The 19,089-nt window shown below is 45.1% G+C and overlaps 1 protein-coding gene across 2 annotated transcripts in view; it reads right to left on the reverse strand.

The window, feature by feature from the left end:
* The window catches only part of SLIT3 (slit guidance ligand 3), a 538,957-nt gene that overhangs the window by 444,843 nt on the left and 75,025 nt on the right, over positions 1-19,089 (reverse strand). For both annotated transcript variants that reach the window (XM_039877365.1, XM_039877366.1), the window contains exon 4: positions 2,600-2,671. In XM_039877365.1, coding sequence (XP_039733299.1) covers positions 2,600-2,671 — 72 coding nt within the window. The remainder of the gene's footprint in view (positions 1-2,599; positions 2,672-19,089) is intronic.

Below are 19,089 nucleotides of genomic sequence, written 5' to 3' on the forward strand. Positions count from 1 at the left end.
TGCACATTTATTGATTTCTAATTTGTACCCTGCTTACTTCCAAAAAGGCCCTGGAGTGGCTGACAAAATAAGACAAAGACACAATAAGGCCATTAAGAGAAATCAAAGATCAAGCCCACAGAGAAAAAGGGATTGCCAATTATAGCCCAAACCTGGGTTAATATAGCTGTTTCAATAAAATATATATATATCTTAGCTTTTTGGCAGCCATTCAGAATGTCTCATGATGGGGCACCTGGAAAACTGGGCATCCTTCACGTCTGCAGCTCAATATCCAGCACAGAAGCCAGGCTGAAACAAACACCTGGGAAAAGCTTACTGAATGAATGAATGAATGAATGAGTGAATGAGTGAATGAATGGTAGATAAAAGAACCAAAGCTTCCTGAAAGCACTGTTTATATCCTTAGGCCTGTATCATTCATCTATTCATCTACTCATTCATGAGTGCCTGGAGACCTGTAGCAGGATGGAAACCAAAGAGATGTCATCCCTGACTTCCTGGTGCAGAAGCTCAGTGTACGTTATATGTCAGTGCTCATACCAACTCCTAGTCTCCTCACTGCTCGCAGAGAAAGGAGATTAGAAACTGAGGTTGTGAAGATGGGATTGTAGGGGGAACAATAGTTATCCTAGTGATTACACGCACACAGTACTTTAAACCCTAGGAAATACATGCACGCCGGTATCTGATAGGATACTTATAGCTCCTCATGGGGTAGGTAGAAGGGAAGAGGGTGTGTCTCCTGATGAGCATATTCAGGCACAGAAAGGAAAGTGACTCTCCCAACCTCTCTCAGTTAGAAAGTGGCAGTTAGGATAATATCCTGTGCTTTCCCACATCCCCATGCTGCCTGCCTGGATCAGGCCTTCAGCAGCTCAGAGACCTGGAAGGTCTCCTCTGCCTGGATCAAGACCAGCCCTGCACAAAATGGGCCCTGCCTGATGGTGTGGGGAGCAGCTGCAAGGTCACGGCTTCCGTGAGCAAGAACCAGCCCACCTGACCTCCTGCAGCAATTGGAACACTCAGACCCCACCTGCTCAAAGCCTCCCAGTAGCCCCAACCCCAGGCTACTTCTGTTTGCATAGAAAGAGATGCTGAGATGAATAGCAGATAGACTGCATCATTTAGTTAGGAGCAGGTTGAGAAGGCACAATGTAGTACTGGATGGAGAGATGGCGATTAGGTGAGCATCTAAGGAAAGAACTATACAGAGGAGAGGAAGTTCAAAATCAGGGCGATTTCCCTGTATGCTCACTTGGTATTACTTACTCAGGCCTGCTAGACACTCACAGCATTTCATCCGCCCTCACGCCCATCAAGGTGGATTCAGAGTGGAAGAGTGGAAAGGGAGGCATATACCTCCCCACATTAAGCAAAGTCAGTCAGGGGGACAGTGCAAGATTAATAGAATACACAGCACGAGGAGACCTTGACAAAGTACTGGTGTGTCCTAGAGAAGGCAAGCAAGGTCACTGAACCACTGAAACACCAGACCTTGCCTGTTCTTGCTCCAACAAAGTGCCCCTTAAAATACACTTACATACATGGTCTTGCTGTGTGTGTGTAGATATAGACAGATAGATTCCTAACTCAGAACTCATTCTTAAGTGTACACACTGACATGTGTTTCATATTTCCCAATTTATCCCGGAAACTACATGCATTGTTTGAGTGCCTAAGTAGGTAGTAAACACAGCCATTGGAAACGAGAATGGCGGCCACCACTTTGGCACCTCCCCAGTACTGTTAGAGTTTTCCCAGCCAGGCTGTAAATCTCGCTGCGTGACTGCTAAGCAGCCAGACACTGTGTCACTCCATTCAGAAACGCAAGCCTTGGGCAATCCAGTTTACCCCATGTACACTAGTCACTGCCGGCAGGACTTTCAGGTTCAAAATCGTGGCACTATTCACTGCCAATCATTAGTACCTGCCTCACACCCAATACGTGAACCACAATCTCTATCCTGATGTGCATCTCCAGCTCCTGAGTTTCCAAATTCACTCTGAATAAATGCACAAAGGCATCTTCAACTCTTCTCTCCTGACATCCTGGACCATTCCAGAAGACAAAGCGAAATTCAAGGTGTTTCTTCTTTTTCCCACAAAATCATAGGTCTCCAGACCCAGAGTTCCCAGACTGGCAGGGGTAGGACGCAGGCAACAGGCAAGATCTGCTCTAGCCAGCAAGGTGGTGAAGTTGAACTATGTAGTCCAAATCCATGCCCTCTGAGACCACCGTTGGCCTCCTGTGAACAAACTCAAACCCCACCCTCAGGGCACTTCTCTGAGGTAAGTTCAGACCCGAGTTAGGTGGAAGCTCCCTCCCTCCTTGTAAAGGAGTGAGCCACCACCACAAGCCACCAGCCTGCAGTAACCACTTAGGCCAATGATGACTGCAGGAAGGGAGCAAGCAAGTTGGGTCTGGAGGGGAGTGTGGGGGCACAGCACATGGACACCCCGCTCCAAGTTTCCACGAGTGAGGCCTAATTACCAAGTTCCGCACAGCCTGGGTCTCCACGTACTAAGGTGACCACATTCTCCACATGACCAAAGCCAGGCAAGACCCCTGGTAGAGAACACAATCAACTCTACTCACAGTCTGGTGAGCTTTGGTGTGCTCTGGAAAAGCAGTTCTGGAAGGACTTGGAGCTTATTCTTGTTCAGGCGCCTAAGGAGGAAAAAAAGAAATGAAAAGATGTCAAGATGTCAAGCGGACATTAAATTGGATCAAGTATATTCAGAATCCACTTTAATCAATCAATCGACAGGTATGAAGAGACCTTTTAGATCGTTCAGTGTGGGACACTCAGCATGTGTAAGGCATATTCCATCTTATGGAGTTTGCAGTAAGTCAAGCTGGGGTTATAACACGAAGGTCAGTCATAAGCAAGCACACAGCATGCCTGCTGCCCCTCCCCCGTCACGAGCCTAGGAGAGACACCACATTCTTTCCCACGGACCCCAGACGAGCCTTTTGAATTTTTCTCACCATGTGCTCTAGACAGCTATTGCCAAGTGACAGAACTGGCACATGAAATGGGTCCCTAAAAAGAAATAAAATACCAGAGAGAATATTCCAGATCTTAAATGGTGAGGTGGGAGGGACAGACAGCAGTTGCTATAGGAACAGAGAAGAGGAGGAGGCAGATCATCACAGGCTAAGGAGCCCATGGAATCCCTGGCCCTTCGGACAGGGCGGAGCAGGGCTGCATCACAACTTTGGTGGACTCTGGGCACTTTTGCTTTTGTGGGCACCTTCCTCCATAAAAGTAAAAAATAATATATTATATTTTATAACCGTGTTGGTATAAAATCAAATATGTTAATATTATATATTATAACACGTACTTTGACCAGAAAACTCATTTTTTTCTTCTAATTTTAAAAGAAATTAAAACATTTTAATGGGTCCCTAAAAGTACTGTTGGCCCTGGGCACTGTCCCCACTGTGCGTAATAGAGCAGTTGGCCCTGGGTCAGGGACCACAGTTTAGGTATACGGCATGGCTGGAAGTAAAACTCAGCCCAGTAGAGATATTCCTGTTGGATGGTGGCAGCAGAGCCAGACTCTCCTCTGGGGAAGTCCATGCTAATCCCAGAAAAGGAGGCCACCTGAGTTTCTGAAGGACACTGAGCTGTTGGTGTGACCTTCATGAAGCCTGCTTTCTTGGGAGTGTGTGGCCAAGGAGACTCGGTTCCATGCTCACCCCCAGGCCTCTCCATCCTAGCATCTTTACCCAGTCTAATCATTGGTGAATGTCCAAACCAATGTCCCCAAATCTCCTGTCCTCAGAATCCTCAGAATCTCACTCTCCAGAATCTCTTGGAGCCAAAAAGCAGTTTGTAGTCTGGCTGAATTTCTCCTCTTAGAGCAAGCAGCGTACGCTTGGTTATGTGGGAGGTAGTATCCCATCCAAGAATAAGCAAACTGAAGAGACAAAAAGGTGAGCTTCTTCTCAGCTTCTGGCCCCGAAGCCCACATCCCCCCACCTGCTGCACACACACACCAAACAGTCATAGTCCCTGGGTGAGATTTTGCTAGTTTTCTTCTTTCATCCCAGGTGATGGCTGAAAACTTCAGAAGGATGGGGAACTAGAAGGAGGTCAAAAGGGCAAAGCATGTGAGAGTGAAGCATTTAAGACCTCAAAGAATGAGGCTGCTGTCAGAAGTGTGCTGTTCAGCCCTGAGGGGTTCGTGCAGCATGTGGCAGGTGTGGACCAGAGATGCTGACGCTGAGACTCCTGACTGGAAGCCGGATGGGATAAGCTCAAATTATCTGGCCCACCCCAGCAGCGACCTGACTCCCTAACCAGTACTCTTTTTTTTTTGTTTTTTATTTTTAAATTGTGGTTAAAAAAATCACATAACATAAAGTTGACCATCTTGACCATTTTTAACCGTACAGCTCAGTAGTGTTAAGCATATTCCCCTAGTCCCTGGCAGCCACCGTTCTACTTTCTGTCTTCTGTGACTTTGGCCACTGCTCTTTTGATTACTCCCACTATCTGCTCTTTGTGTGTTCCTGTCACTCAAGTGGAAAGAAAGGGGAACCCAGGGGACAGGAGGGGGTTCTAGTTCCTTATTTAGAGTAGTTCTCATAGAGTCAGAGATGTCCTTTTAAATCACGTGCAAGCACTGGTCCTGGAAGAGGCGTGGTGGTATGATGGGGGTTGGCCAGGGCAGGGTTCAGGTCTGGCGATGTCATGCTCTTGCTATGGGACCTTGGGGAAGTGATCTAGCCCGCTGAGCCTCAGTTTTCCATCTGCAAAATAACCCTACTCACTGCGTTGCCGTAAGTCTTAATGACAGTGCATGCATAAGTGTCTAGCGTTGCAATAACAGCATGGCAACGATAATAAAAATGGTGCTTGTTGAGTCCTAACTGCGTGTCAGATGCTATGCTACATGCTAGATGGGCAGGATCTCAGACAGGTGAGCTCAGATGCAGGAGTCACTATTATCTACATCTCATAGAAAAGAACCCAGGGCCTAGAGAAGCTGAGTACATTTCACAAGGCCACAGTGTTAGGGAGTGGCAGAGGCCGGATTTAGATCAGGTGGTCTGCGTCCAGAGCCCTGACGCTGAACCACAGTGTTTCACAAAACCTTTCAGCCAACACAGCTCCCTCCCCTTTACCTCTCTGTTTTCTTCGCTTCCTTTCATCCAGGGTTACCCCCTCCTGCACTCCAGCCCAGATAACCATCCACCCAAGTGCATTTCTCTCCTTGAAAAGGACTCTCTTAGAGGTCTCTAAGGCCAGAACTGGGTCTCTTTGTGGGTCTATCTGGAACTATCCTCTATTGTCACAGCCTCGTAAAGCCTGGTAAGAGTTACACTCAGAAAACCAACACTCCAGTCTAGGCAAAAATCCTCAGATCTGGCCCACCGCTGCCTGTAGTGGGAAGGGTGTTTAGCGTGCTAAAAGCGCAAAACCAGAGTTGAAGCTAAAAATAAAACCGGTTTGGCTCTAGGAAGGGAGGAATCGTTTTCAGTTCTTTGCCGGTATTTGTGGCTGAACAAAAATAAAAACACAACCAAATTTAGCCATTTGTGCTCTGCCTGCTGCTTCATAAACCCTGAACGAGGATTCCAGGGTGGCTGGGCTGGGCTGGGCTCTTCTCCCCAAAGCCTCAGGGTCTTTCCACTTTGGCTTGTGCGGGTTCTCCCTATCACAAAGAGCTCCATACTCAATTTCATTTCCAGCTCATGCCAGAATGAATTCATGTTTGCTCAGTGAACGAAGCCGGCCTGGAAGGTCTTCCTCGAAGAGCTGATGAAGGCTCCGAGCTGCACAAGGTGCACTTCCCATGTGGCTACTCTAAGAGCAGCTCCTAACAGGGAAATGAACAGAACGAAACGTGCTATTCTCCTGAGAGGGACAGGGCAGCACTGGGCTGCAGGCACTCACTGGCTGTGGGCCATGGCGCCCTCCATCACTCACGCCATCTGCTGCTCTGCCACCCTGGGTCCAGAGGTGGAATTCTCCTGCCGTAGTTCAAGCAGGAAATAAATCTGTGATGCCTGGATGGAGAAAGGGACTGAAAGGGACCCGTATGAGGGCAGACCTGAGGAGGTCAACAAACAGGTCACCGGCCAGGTCAGTGATGGGGGAAAGCTCATCTGGATGTCCCTACTCCCTCCAAGCTCAACACTCTCAGCTTTCCTGCTGGAACAATGGAGAGCTAGTTGCAGCATCATACTGCTCTTCAGCCTGAACTGTGAAGCTTCAAGAATAGAGCCTTACCTTTGTAGTACTGCTGATGACCCTCGTGGGGGTGCCTGGGTATAAGATCTAGTTAGAGATTTGTGCCACTTTGTTTGTTGAATTCGTTCATTTATTTATCCATTCAACCATTCAACCATTAACTTGTATATTCATCCAACCACTATCTGTCCGTCTATCCATCTCTGCAGTCATTTTCAATATGAATATACGAAGATGAATAAGATGCAATCCCTTCCTGCTTCTGCATGAATAAAATGCAGATGAATAAGAATGTCAGATGCCAGCAGAGTAGATAGACATGAAAATAAAAAGTTGCACCATGATCTTTTAAAGAGAGGTATTGTGGGTGCACAGAGGAGGGGCAGCTAGCCCAGACCTGGGTAAAGAAAGGCTTCCCAAAGACAGCGGTTTGGAGTTTACTTTTGAAGCATGATGATGATTCTTCAGGAGACGAAGGACAAAGGTTTTATTCTTTGAGGGCAGTATGTGCATGATCATGTGGGCCAGGAGACAGAAGCATTTGGGGAGCAGGCCTGCATTACTGGCACATAAAGGTGAGGAACACAAGCGATGCGGCTGTGGAGCTAGCAGTGATCATATCACAGGGGCCCTCGTGGGCGGGTCATGATTAGGATTTGGGTTGGGCTGTTTGCTGAAAGTCAGAGAGAGCCATAGAAAGGGTGTGAACAAGGGAATGATAATCTGGTTTGGATTTTAGGAAATTCTCTTGAGTAGTAGCAAATCTGTTTTGGAAGGGGGGTCAGGGATTGGAAGTAAGGAGACCGGTTAAGAGAGATCTTGCGTACTCAATGTGGCTATGTGAAGACTTGGTTAGGATGAGACTGGTTAGAGTGTAGGAGACAGATGTGATGTATAATCAATAGGGTTTTGTGACTGAATGCTTATGAGGGCTAAGGAAGTTATAAAACTGGAGGAGCTAAAAGTGACCCCCCAGGACTCCTGCTTGGGTCAGGTGAAATTACCAATCACTGCTGAAAAAAACAGAGAAGGGAGGACCAAAATGCAGAAGTTTCAGGGTTTCTATACCCTTGGAGTCTCTCAAATATGTTCTGACAACTAATAACAGTAGCTAATAATAACATTAAGACCATGAGTCAGGAACAGCACTAATCACTTTGCCATCTCATTCAATTTCTCACAGAAATACTTTGATGCTAGAACTCTTAGATACCCTAGAAGAAGAAAACAGAGGCCTAAGAAGGCTAAGGCACTTGCCCAAAGTCGAATTTGACCAAAATGATGGTGATGGGATTTGAATACAGACATCTGATACTAAATCTGTGCCCTTAACTACTGTGGATAATGATGATATTTAATTTAACCTTTCATCACAGACTGTCTCAATTTATTAGCCAATGTGTGGGTCTCATCTTTCCATTGCGTTCTGAAGTCCTTGGGAGTGGAAAATAATGTTTAATATCTGCTTGGTGTTCCACCTTCAGCTGACACAGGCCCAGGCGTGTGAGGGGTCCTTGAATAAGAACCTGTTGAATTTCATGAATAAATCATAAAGTAGGAATGATTCTTCAGGCAGCCTGAAGAATCAGTGGCCTTCCTGGGCTAGGTGAGAGAGGTAACGGGACTCCCAAAAGGCCCACTTGCTTGAGTCTGTCTGTATCCTCCAGAATCTTCTATTTGGAGGTAACGGGACTCCCAAAAGGCCCACTTGCTTGAGTCTGTCTGTATCCTCCAGAATCTTCTTGGAGACTCAGCTTCCAGACTCACCTGCCTTACTGACCTGGCACGGCATGAAGGGGGTGGGGCGCAGTGCTTCAGCTCACTGGGTTAAGGGTGAGGTGAGAGGCCTCCAGGCTGGAAGCAAGCACAGTATAGAGCAGTGGGCCCCAGCTCAATGATTCAGCAAGTTCCTCCCTTACCTCAGCGAGTTTTAAATGTTCAACTGCCCAGCTAGGGACTAAGGGATGAAAAAAGCCAAAGTGTGGTAACTCTCATAGGTCACCAGAATTGTTGGCTTTGGTAATGGAATTAGTTGCGGCCCCTTCTCCAAGCACTTTGCTATGTAGCCTGGATGCTTTCCGGCTTTACTTGTATTTTCAGAAACGCCAACTTGTCTACACGACCAGGGCCGAAGCGGCTTTGTTATGGAGGTGTATATCGGAGGAATGGAGAGGCCCGGAGATTCCTGTGTTCTGGGGCTCCAGGCAGGAAGTCTCAGGGATGACGGCAGGCTCCAGGAGAAGGGTCGAATCAAACTGTAGGAGCCTCAGATCCCAGCTCAGAGTGACACCATCATCCATGAAGATGTACAAATGTCACTATGTATGAGGGGAACTCTGCAAAGCAGAGTCAAAAGAGCAGAGAATCCTGATTTGGGGCTCTTTCCACAGTTGCTTGCTATAGCCACTGAAGGCCTCATACTTTCTCGGTTTCTTCACCTGCCAAGCAAATCAAATTCAGGCTTTTTACCTGCCATGTGAATTTTCATAATGCAAGTTGGATCGGTTCAGTAAGGAACTTGATTTGTGATGATTGTTCCTTTACCCACTGTCTTGCTGAGAAACGGTGCCCACATTTGTGGGAAGAAAGCCTATTTGCCTTCACACCTAAAGCCACTTTAGGTGGGTGATTGGCTCTTTGCCGTTGGGATCTTTTTTAAATTTTATTTTTATTTTTGGTAGTAGCTTTAGTAAGATCTAATGGGGCTTTTTTTTTTTTTTTTTTTAATAGCACTTCTGGACTAAGCCACAATTTATTTCGAAGATTTGAAAGCAAGTTGACCTGAGTCTTATCTTCTACGAAATTTAGCATTTGCTCAATGACATTTAGGTTAGCTTATGCCAGTTCTGAAATCTGTTATTTTTAATTTGTAACTTCAAAATATCCTAATAGCAATTAAAAATCTTTATTTTTGACATTTCTGTGGGAGAAATACTTTGTTGTCTTAGTCTATAAAACTCTTGCCTATAAGAAGTTTTTTCCTCATTGAAGTTGTTTAAGAGACTGCTTTTAAAAAAGAATTTCGAATTTATTTTAGGAACACAATTATTATGTAATAGCAAAACAGGTACCTCATGAGGTACCTGAGAGGGCTGAATGATTTAACTTTGGCAGTGGGCTTTGCAGTGTTTCTCAAAGACTCAATAAATGGTAGATGTTGTAGCTATTATTATTATCATTATCATCATCATCCCTGAATGCCTCAGGAAGTCAGAAAAATGGGAGATTTATTTTTCCCTTATCGGTGACTGTATTGGTCAGCAAGGCTACTGGTAGTAACAAATGAAGTCCAAAATGTCATTGGATTAACAAAGTAGTCACAGATTGCACACTCATGTAAAATGCTTACTACATCTCATAAGATGCCATAGAGAACTTGTAGCCTCTAAGGCCACAGTGCCAGGGGAAGAGAGGGAGGGAGGAACCACACTAGCTCTTAACTTCCTCGACCTAGTAGTGACTCATACCACTTTTGTCTCAGTCTACTGGCTAGAACTAGTCCCGTGGCCAAACTGCAAAGGAAGCTGAGAAATCTAAAGGGATACTTGAATATTTGATGTGAACTATCATAATAATCAACTTATATCAAAGCAATAATAACGGTCTCTTTGTTCTTGTTTCTTCCTTCCTTTTGTCTGTCAACAAAGGGCACATACGGTGTGCTAAGTGCCACGTGAGGTGTTTCATATGCATTATCTCATTTTCCCCTAAAGTGACTCTTGAGGTAAACATTGTTATTGTCATTATTGTACATAAGGAAACAGGCACAGAGAAGTTATGTAATTTGTCCTAAGTCACAGAGCTGATAGATGAGGTTTGGATAGAGTTCTCTATGACACCAAAATCTGTGCTTTGAACCCCTTTCCCATTCTGCTTCCTTAACTCTTTGGCGCTCGGTTGACCAGGAGCCTTCACAACAGTCCTTAGGAAGGAGACCAGTAACGATGAATATTTGCTCACGTTATGGTTGGAGAATCCGAGTCAAAGCAGACTAGAAAAACTGCCCCTGTGCTCCGTGGGCCTCACTGTCCAAAGCCTATTTAATGATCCTAGCCCTCTGGTTTCAGAAGGAGGCTCTGCAGACTCCCTGGAAATCACTGCCCCAGGTGTGCATGACTCCTGAGCCATCTCTTAAGAACATTTATCTTTGTTCCCCTCTCAGACCTAAAGGGTCTGTCCATGCAAAACTTCACCAAGGGTATCTTCAGTCCCTGTCTGCCCTTGTAGGTGATTTTGTCTTGAGACATATATACAGTTCTAGAGAGCTCTGGGGCTTGCCCAGGATCTCACCTTGCTGAGATCCAACTCAGGACTCCGGCATGAAAAGAAAACAAGCACAAAGACCTCCAAACAAACCTTTTGAACTTTCCTGCACCTCACACTGGACCAATTTTCCTCCAATTACATGGTTGTTAGAGAGCACATCAGCGGTCTGAGCCTGCCTTGCCTCTGACCCCTGTCCTGGCTGCTGCAGTATGCTCAAATATAGTCCAGAAGACCTTGCTTTCCGGGAGGAGAGGGGGTGACAGAAAGAGGGGCAGGGGTCTTGTCTATACAGCTGCAGCGGGATATTCCTGGCCCTACAGAGAATGAGTCAAAAGGCACTGAGCATTGTCTTGTTCCAGGGTGGCTGACCTACAAGGCCTAAGTCATCTTAGCCTAGAACAATACAGGGAACCCCAGGGACTGTGACCAATAGACTGCTTTATCTAGGACTAAAGTCATGAGCAGGGGTCTCTGGGGATCACCTAGCGGATTGTACATGGAATTGCATTAGTCCACTGAGGGTTCGGACTCCAGGAAAACACAACTAGGATGGAAGGAAACACATGTTTAGCATGTATGTAAATGCACATACACAGACACACAATGTTACATACACTGAAAACATAATGCACATGCAACCTAAGAGACTCATGTATGTCCTTCGGAGCTGGCCAGATCCATTCCAGAGAGCCGGACCACTTGGCTGTGGCCAAAGCTCGGATCCCCATAGTGATCTCTTTACTCCACATTTCATAACGGGGCCAAAAAGGCGGGCAGCTCCCCAGACTCGAGAATCATGTCTCGATCTTTTCCTGTTTGGCAGCTCCCCCTGCCTCAGGGTTTTGCGCATACTCTCCTCTTCTCCGGGAATTCTCTTTACCCATATCCCAGGGGAGCAGCTGCAGAAGTGCTAAGGTGGAAGCATTTTAAAGGTAGAGCAGACAGGATGTGCTGATGGTTTGGAGCTAAGGTATGAGAGAGAGGAGAATGAAGGATAATGTGAGGTTTTGGCCTGTGTATCTATAACTGGAACTATTGTTACAGTTGATGGCAGAAGACTATGGGTAGTGAATATCTGTGGGCACAGATTTGGACATGTTCCATTTGATATGCCTATAAATGTCCAAGAGTAGATACCTCAGAGACAAACGGATATGCAAATCTGGGCTTCAGGGTTAAGATCAAGATAGAGCTGTAGATAGTATTTAAAACCACAAACCTAGGTGTGGTCATCATGGCAGGTGAAGAAAAGAAGGGAAGAGGCGTAAGGGCTGGTCCTGGGCTGCACTAGAGGCTAGAGGTTGGGAGAAACAGCTGCCAGTGTGGTAGGAGGAAAAGCAAGAGAGAGGGGAATCATGGAAGCCAAGCAAGCAAGGGCTCCCAGGAGAGGGGGCGGGGGGCGGTGATAGCTGAATGCTGTGATGAGGGTGACACTGGGTTTAGCAACGTGGAGCTCATCTATAACCCGAAAGAGCAGCTTGGGATACAGGTAAGCACGAACTGTTCATTGGAATGTTTTAAGAGAGGGGAGCGGAGCGGGTGGTGCGAGGTGGCAGGGGTGGGAGTGGGCGGAGAAAATCAAGGGAACATAGTTTGAGGGGAACAGAAAATGGGTTGACAGTCAGCAGGGGATATGTGGTCAAGAAAGGCGCTATTGTTTTTATTTTTTTAAGATGAGGGAAACTGCAACATGCTTATATGCTGATGAGAGTGATCTGGAAAACAGGGTAAACTGATGATATAGGGATGACGGGATAATTTTTAGAGTGAAGTTCATGAATAAGTGACGGGAAATTCCAGTGCACAGGGATGGCAAAAGCTTCCGACAGGGCCAAAGATAGGTCACCTGTGGCAACAGCAGGGGAGGCAGAGGTCAGGGACAGTGTACAGCAGGTATGGTGGTGGGAGTCTGTGGAGCCTCTTCTGACTATTTTCTCAGTGAAAAAGGAAGCTAGATCTTCAGAAGAGACTAAGGAGGGGAAGAGAGGTGTTTGATGACTGAGGAGAGAAGGTGAGAAATAATCATCTAGGACTGAGCAGGAGAGTGAATTGACTTGGAAGGGCTGGAGGGTTGGCGGGCGGCAGCAAGTCACACTTGAGGGTGGTGATCCTGACTTGTGAGATTCGTCCACATAAGCATGTGTTTATTCTCCAGCCACATCCAAGTTGCCTAGGTGACAGGGTACAAAAAACCTAAGACTGAATTCAGCCAAGATCAGGGTTTATCCAGGTACCTACAATAGAGGAAGACAGGGGCAAGGGAGTTGCGGGAATGTACTTATGGTGATTGTGAAAAAGAGCCATGAAATCTGTGTTGGCTAAAGAAGTAAGGGAGGTTGCTACGGTCCGAATATCTGTGCCACATGCTAGAACCTTAACCCCCAAGGGGATGGTAGTAGGAGGAGAGCCGTAGGGAACTGATTAGGACAGAGAGCAGAACCTCGTGAATGCGATTAGTGCCTTTATAAAAGAGGCTCCAGAGAGTTCCCTTGCCCCATCCACTGTGTGAGGAGACAGCGAGGAGTCGGCTGCCTGTGACGTGGAAGAGGGTCCTCGCTAGGATGCAACTATGCTGATCTCAGACTTGCAGCCTCAGAACTGTAAGAAGCCAGAACAGACTAAAAGGTAATTAGGTAGACATGGGGCTGGGGCTTAGGGAAGCTGGCCTATGGTCCTGGCTCTGCCACTAAGAGCTGGGTGACTGTGTAAACCACAGCACCTCTCTGAGCCTTTGTTGTCTACAGGAATCAGAAAGGATCTGTGGGCTGGATAAGATGATCCCTAAGATCTCTATTCTATTCTCCTATTCTGGGAGTAGGATAAGATACTAGGGTTCTAAATCCAGCTCTAAACAAGCTGTGTGTCCCTAAGATTTAAACTTTCTATGTCTCGGTTTCTTCATATGAACAATGAGAATGATACTTACTAGAATATTCATTCAGACGTGACGTACCATGAGAAGAGGGATATTTGCCTGTTTTGTTCACTGCAACTCAGAGCCTAGAATAGTTTCTAGCAACTAGTAGGTGCTCAATAAATATTTGTTGGTTGGTTGAATGAGTGAATGGATAAGTGAATACCTACTTCACCTACTCCACAGAATTAGTGAGGAACAAATGAGATGAAGATGGTAAACTTTGTAAAAAACTTAAAGTGCTTTAGGTCGCTGTGCAATGCTGTCCAAGCACCTGTGTGCTGGCTCTTTCACTTCTGGCCATTAAAAACAGAGGATCTTGTTAGGGACCTTCCAGAATTTTGCAACCAGGTTACTGCAGGGTTGCAATCACAATGGTACAAATTAAACACTTTGTCACAGCGCTTGGTAGAGGGTCCTGAGCGTATGGAGCATGAGTTATACACCAACTGTTTTGTATAAGGGGGTGAGGAGGAGGCAGCGACAGTTTCCGAGCTGAACGAAGCCAGGGTGAGGTTCCCTACACCATGTGGGACACCAGAGTGAGATTCTATATAGCAAAACGAGGGGTGATAAAAGAAAGAGGCAGAAGGCCCCAGAGGCTAACTCTTGTCTGTGTTGCCTGGGAATGAAAACGGGAGAGCTTTGTTGGGGGCAGAAGAGAAAGACTGAGAATTCCTTAGAAGTTAGTATTGCTCTGCAAAAGCATGCTCCATTAAGACATGAAGCGTGCCTTGAGTAGCTTATGGTTAATGTTGAGTCATTCCAGCTAGGAATTAAGAGGAAAATACTTTAGGCAGTTGAGGTTTTTCCCCCTTTAAATCTCCCCAAACAATGCAGCGAAGTTTGTTCTAAATTAAAAGGCATAAGCACAGCCCACCACAGACTTTCTGTGTTCTCCCTGTATTATTCTAGGCCCTTCATCTGGGTCTCCAACCCCTGTGACCCATGGATAGGAAAATGACAGATGTAAATTGAGGGAGAAATACTCTAGCTGGTAGATGTTATAGAGGGCAGGTACAACTCAGCATGAATTTTCTGAAAGCAGTGTTTAAAATGATCCTGTTTGAATCCACTGGACTTTTTTTGTTTTGTTTTGTCTTGTTTTGAGAGAGTTCATTTTTTTAAAAAAAAAAAAGAAAGAAAGAAAAGAAAGAAAGAAAGAAAAGGAAAAGGAAAAAAACAGGCCAGACAGCAAAAGATTCAAACATTCCTAGCTTGTGAATGACAAATTTCCCTTTCATTTCTGTTCTAAACACTCGAACTCTGCAAGCTCTGTTAATGATGCTGTGCTTCTCTGGGTGTTTATCTAGGTATCTAGATATATGTCTACATATCTAACAACAAAAAAGATGTTTTAAGCCTTCTCAGGCATGAGCCAAGGAATGTAGAGTAATTATCTGTGACCAATTCTCATCTATAACTAATTAAAATTTCACTTTCTCACAGCATTTTCTTCCTGGTTCAGGGCCAAGTTTTCACTTCTTTTTTCCTAGAAAAGGAAGATACCTGGATATGCTTAGAACTGAGGGTGGAAGGGGAACAGAGTGAAAGAGCAAAAGGGCCCTTTTCAGACTGCATTGTCGCTTTGATCTGCTTCAATCTCCTTTGGTTAATTCCTGGTTTTGAACGCTTTTCCAGCACGGAAGAGTTTCTCAACTCTCCGCCTACTGCATTTGAACCGAAGTCTGCAGAACAGTTTAAGAGCCTCTGCTCACCTCTCTCATTCCCACTTTGGGTGAGCAGACCCCCACCCCAACCACAGCTTTGAGATCCCATCCAAACTTGTTGGCGTCTCAAACTGAACCCCAGATGTTCACTTAGCAAGAAATAAATGAATGGCCCAAGCTATGGACTGAACCAGTGATCCTCACAAATAGATTCCAGGTGTACTGGCATCTGGACTACTATCTCTCTTTTTCTGTATGCACGCTGCATCACACACACACACACACACACACACACACACACACACACACACACACAATACCAATTCCATCCTGAAAAGAATCTGACACCATCTCCAGATGCAGAGCTGATGCAGAACATCAGCACAAGTGACCTAACATGAATTATATCTTTTCAGTCATGGACAAAGGCAAAAGGCTCCAAACATATCCCCCTTTGCTTTCAATGTCAAAATTGTGATACATTTGGTGTTCAGAATCAGCTTAGGCCTGATAGAGCTTAGAATTGCAAAAATACTTAATTGGCACCAATTTCTATTGTCAACCTTTGACACCTCCTGCATTTCTTATGCAACTTAACTACAAATTTAACAAGGGCCTACCATTTGCATACCTGGGACAAGCCATGTTGGGAAGGAAAGAGAGAAGGCAAGTTTTTGGCCTTCAAATAATGTATAGTCCTCTTGAAACAGCAAAGTTCAAGTTGTCTAATTCATAAATTGTTTGAAAATTCATTGTTACTAAATGCCGATTTTATGTCATGCTCTGAGATACACAATCCAGCAAGACCCTGACTTTAAGGAGCTTATAGTCAGTCTAGCGAGGAAAGAGATAAGTAGATCGATGACTGAGAAGAAAATACAGCAAGCTGTGGGAGAAGTCTTTACGGCTTCATGGAGGAGGCAATATTTAATTAGCAACTTTAAAGAAAAGGATGGATGAACCAGGGAATGAAAACAGAAAAAGGGCAGTGAGAATACATGGTGAGAAGTACTGTGATGGGACATCACAGAAAGAGCCCCTACTTTAATATGCGGAGTGAAGGGTGAAGAATACCCATGGCATGGGTGGGGAGAGACTTGGCAGGCACAGGCCATGACATGCTTGAGGCACTTGTGAACCAGGTTGGTAAGATCAGCACATGCGAAACGATGAGAGACGGTTTGAGCTGGAACACTACACTGGGCAATGGGCTTAGACTGTAAGTCAAACAGGAAAGGGGAGCCAACTAGGAGCTAGGGGAGTGGGGAAGGAGGCAAGTCTTGGAAGACAGGTAGAAAGGGATGTGGTCTTCTTAGCTCAGAGGGCAGTATGAGCAAAGCTATGGGCAAGTGCTTTTCCATGACAGTACACAAATAACAGGAAGACCATTAAAACCCCAGTAATGAAAATATGTAGAGATGAGAACAAAAACTAGACAGGTAGGATGAAGCTGCAGGGGCTTATGGGAAGCCAGTGTGTCCTCGAATGCAATCATGATACCGCTAGTGACTTCAGAGGGTAAATGCACAAGCATGTTTATTTTAATTAGCATATATTTTTATGGTTTTTTGTTTTGTTTTGTTTTGTTTTTTTTAAGGAAGATGTATAACTTTCTAGGTAATTGTTACTTAAGATGAGGCTAGGAAAAAAAGTTAGTTGCCTTGAAGTCAAACTAACGAAAATACTAAAAACTATAACAGTATAAGTGCAATACAGATTGACCAAACCATGACAGGGGTACAAAAATTATTAGCATTTGAGGAACCTTGTGTTTCTAAATGGCTGGTCACTGAAGTTTCTCAAGCAGAATTGACAGGAAGAAAGAACCACCACAGGAAGAAAACTCAGGCAGGGGCATGCAGCATGGGCTGCTGGGAAAAACAAGAGTTGATGGCAGGAGAACATGAAAGAAACCATTTTATGAGGCAGTATGTGAATCGAAGGGGACCAGAGGTAGGAATGAATGAAAGAAATAGGAAGATGACAAAGCAAAACCTGGTGACATTAGGTGGGGACAAGTGGAATAGAGGCAGAACATGGTAGATTGGTTTATTGTTTCGAGTTTTTCCCTCCTTCTCTGCCTGAGGATCATACAACCAAGACTTTGGCCATGTGCCTTGATTTGGCCAATGGAAGGTGGGTGGGGTGATGTGAGCAGAGTTTTGAATGTGCTTTTGTGACCTGTTTGATCTCATCTCTTCTTCCATCTACCATGAAAAAAAAAAAAAGTCTCAGATAGCCACCAGCCCAAGGAGAATGAGAAGTCACCTGTAAGACCCAGAATCCAATTCATATGACATCAGCCAAGCCCAGTCAACCCATGATCTGTAAATGAGGAAAATAAATTTGTTTTTGTAAGCCACTGAGATTCTGGGGTTGTTTGGATAGAAGGGAAAACTGACTAATAGAGATGAGGAGGAGCTGAGTTTAGATGTGCAATGATCTCCTGACTGGCCCACCTGCTTCCACCCCCAACCTCCCTATATCCTATTCTCCACTAGCAGCGAGAGTGATTCTTTAAAAACTCTAATTGATCAAGTCATTCTTCTGCTCGGAACTTTCAGATGGCTCCCATATCACAGTGTAAATCAGTGTTCTTACAATGGGCCACACACCCCTACAGGATCTATTTACCACCCTCCTCCTTACCCCTCCAGTTTCACTTCCTTTCACTCTCGCACTTTCTCACTCTACTCAAGCCACACAGCTTCCTTGCTACTCCTAGGACACATCGAGGAACACTCTACCTTGGGCCTTTTCCTTGCTTTCCTCTTCCTGGAAAACAAGTCCTTCAGATATCCAAATGGCTAACATCTTCACCTTCTGTCTTAAAGCCATGTGGAATGAATGGCAGAGTCTGCTCTGAAAAGACTCCAACTGGACATTTCCTCATGGATGTCCCAGAGGCATGTCCAACAAGGACATCATCATCTCCTTCCACCCCAAAGTTGCTCTTGCCGATGTGGTCCTCATCTCAGGGAGTAGCCTTCTTCCATGCTTCACCCCTTTTCACTTGACACTCCCCATGTGCAATCAATCACTATGTACTCTGCCTCTTGAATATGTCTCCAAACCATTCTCCTCTCCTAACTCTGCTACATGCCCTTAGTCCAGGCTATCATGGTCTCCTCCTGCATTACTGAAATGGGCTCCCCACTGGCCTTCATGTCTCCAATCTTCCTCCTTATCCTCCCACTCAACTCTTAAATCCAGCGTCCATATTCCAGGTGGACTGATCTCCCTTATAATACAAGCCTAATTATGTTGTTCCTCTGCTGAAAAGCATTCAATAGCTCTCCACTGTCCTCAGAAAATCATCAAAACTTCATCCTTCTTGGGAAGCTATGTGTCATCTATTCTCTGTCGCTCCAGCTATGATGAATTTCATTTAGCTCCTGAACATACCCTGCTCTCTTCCACCTCTGAGCCTCTGCAAATGTTGTTTCTCTATCCAGCATATTTTTCCTTTCTTCTCTACTTCTCCAAGTCTTAGCTGGGCTGAGAGAACATCTCTTCTAGGAAACCTGTTTGATCCTCTTCTCTACTCCTATGGTCTTCTGAAATTATTTTACTATACTGCAATTTCCTATTGCTTTGTCTCTTTCATTAGAGAAGGAGTACCATACTGAAAAGTCTCTCTAGATCAAGGTGGGCAAATGTTTTCTGTAATGAGCCAGGTGGTCATTTCTTTAGGCTGTGCAGGCCCTGAGCAGGTCTGTTACAACTACTCAATTCTGTAAATGTAGCATAAAAACAGCTTTTAATAAACAAATGATCATGTCTATATTCCAATAAAACTTTATTTACAAAAACAAGCAGTGGGCCAGATTTGGCCCACAGATGCAGTTTGCCATCCCCTGCTCTAGATCATCACTATATCCCCGGGGCTAGAAGAATGCCTTACACATGAAAGGGGCTCAGTGAAGATTTCCTGACTAAGGAAGAAAAGACTGAATGAATATATGAATAAATGATACATTTCAAAATCCAAGTTGACCTTTTTTGAAAAACATTCCTAGAAACAAACTCA

The sequence above is a fragment of the Pteropus medius genome, unplaced genomic scaffold (genome assembly GCF_902729225.1).
Source record: "Pteropus medius unplaced genomic scaffold, Ma_sr-lr_union100, whole genome shotgun sequence".
Lineage (NCBI taxonomy): Eukaryota > Metazoa > Chordata > Mammalia > Chiroptera > Pteropodidae > Pteropus > Pteropus medius.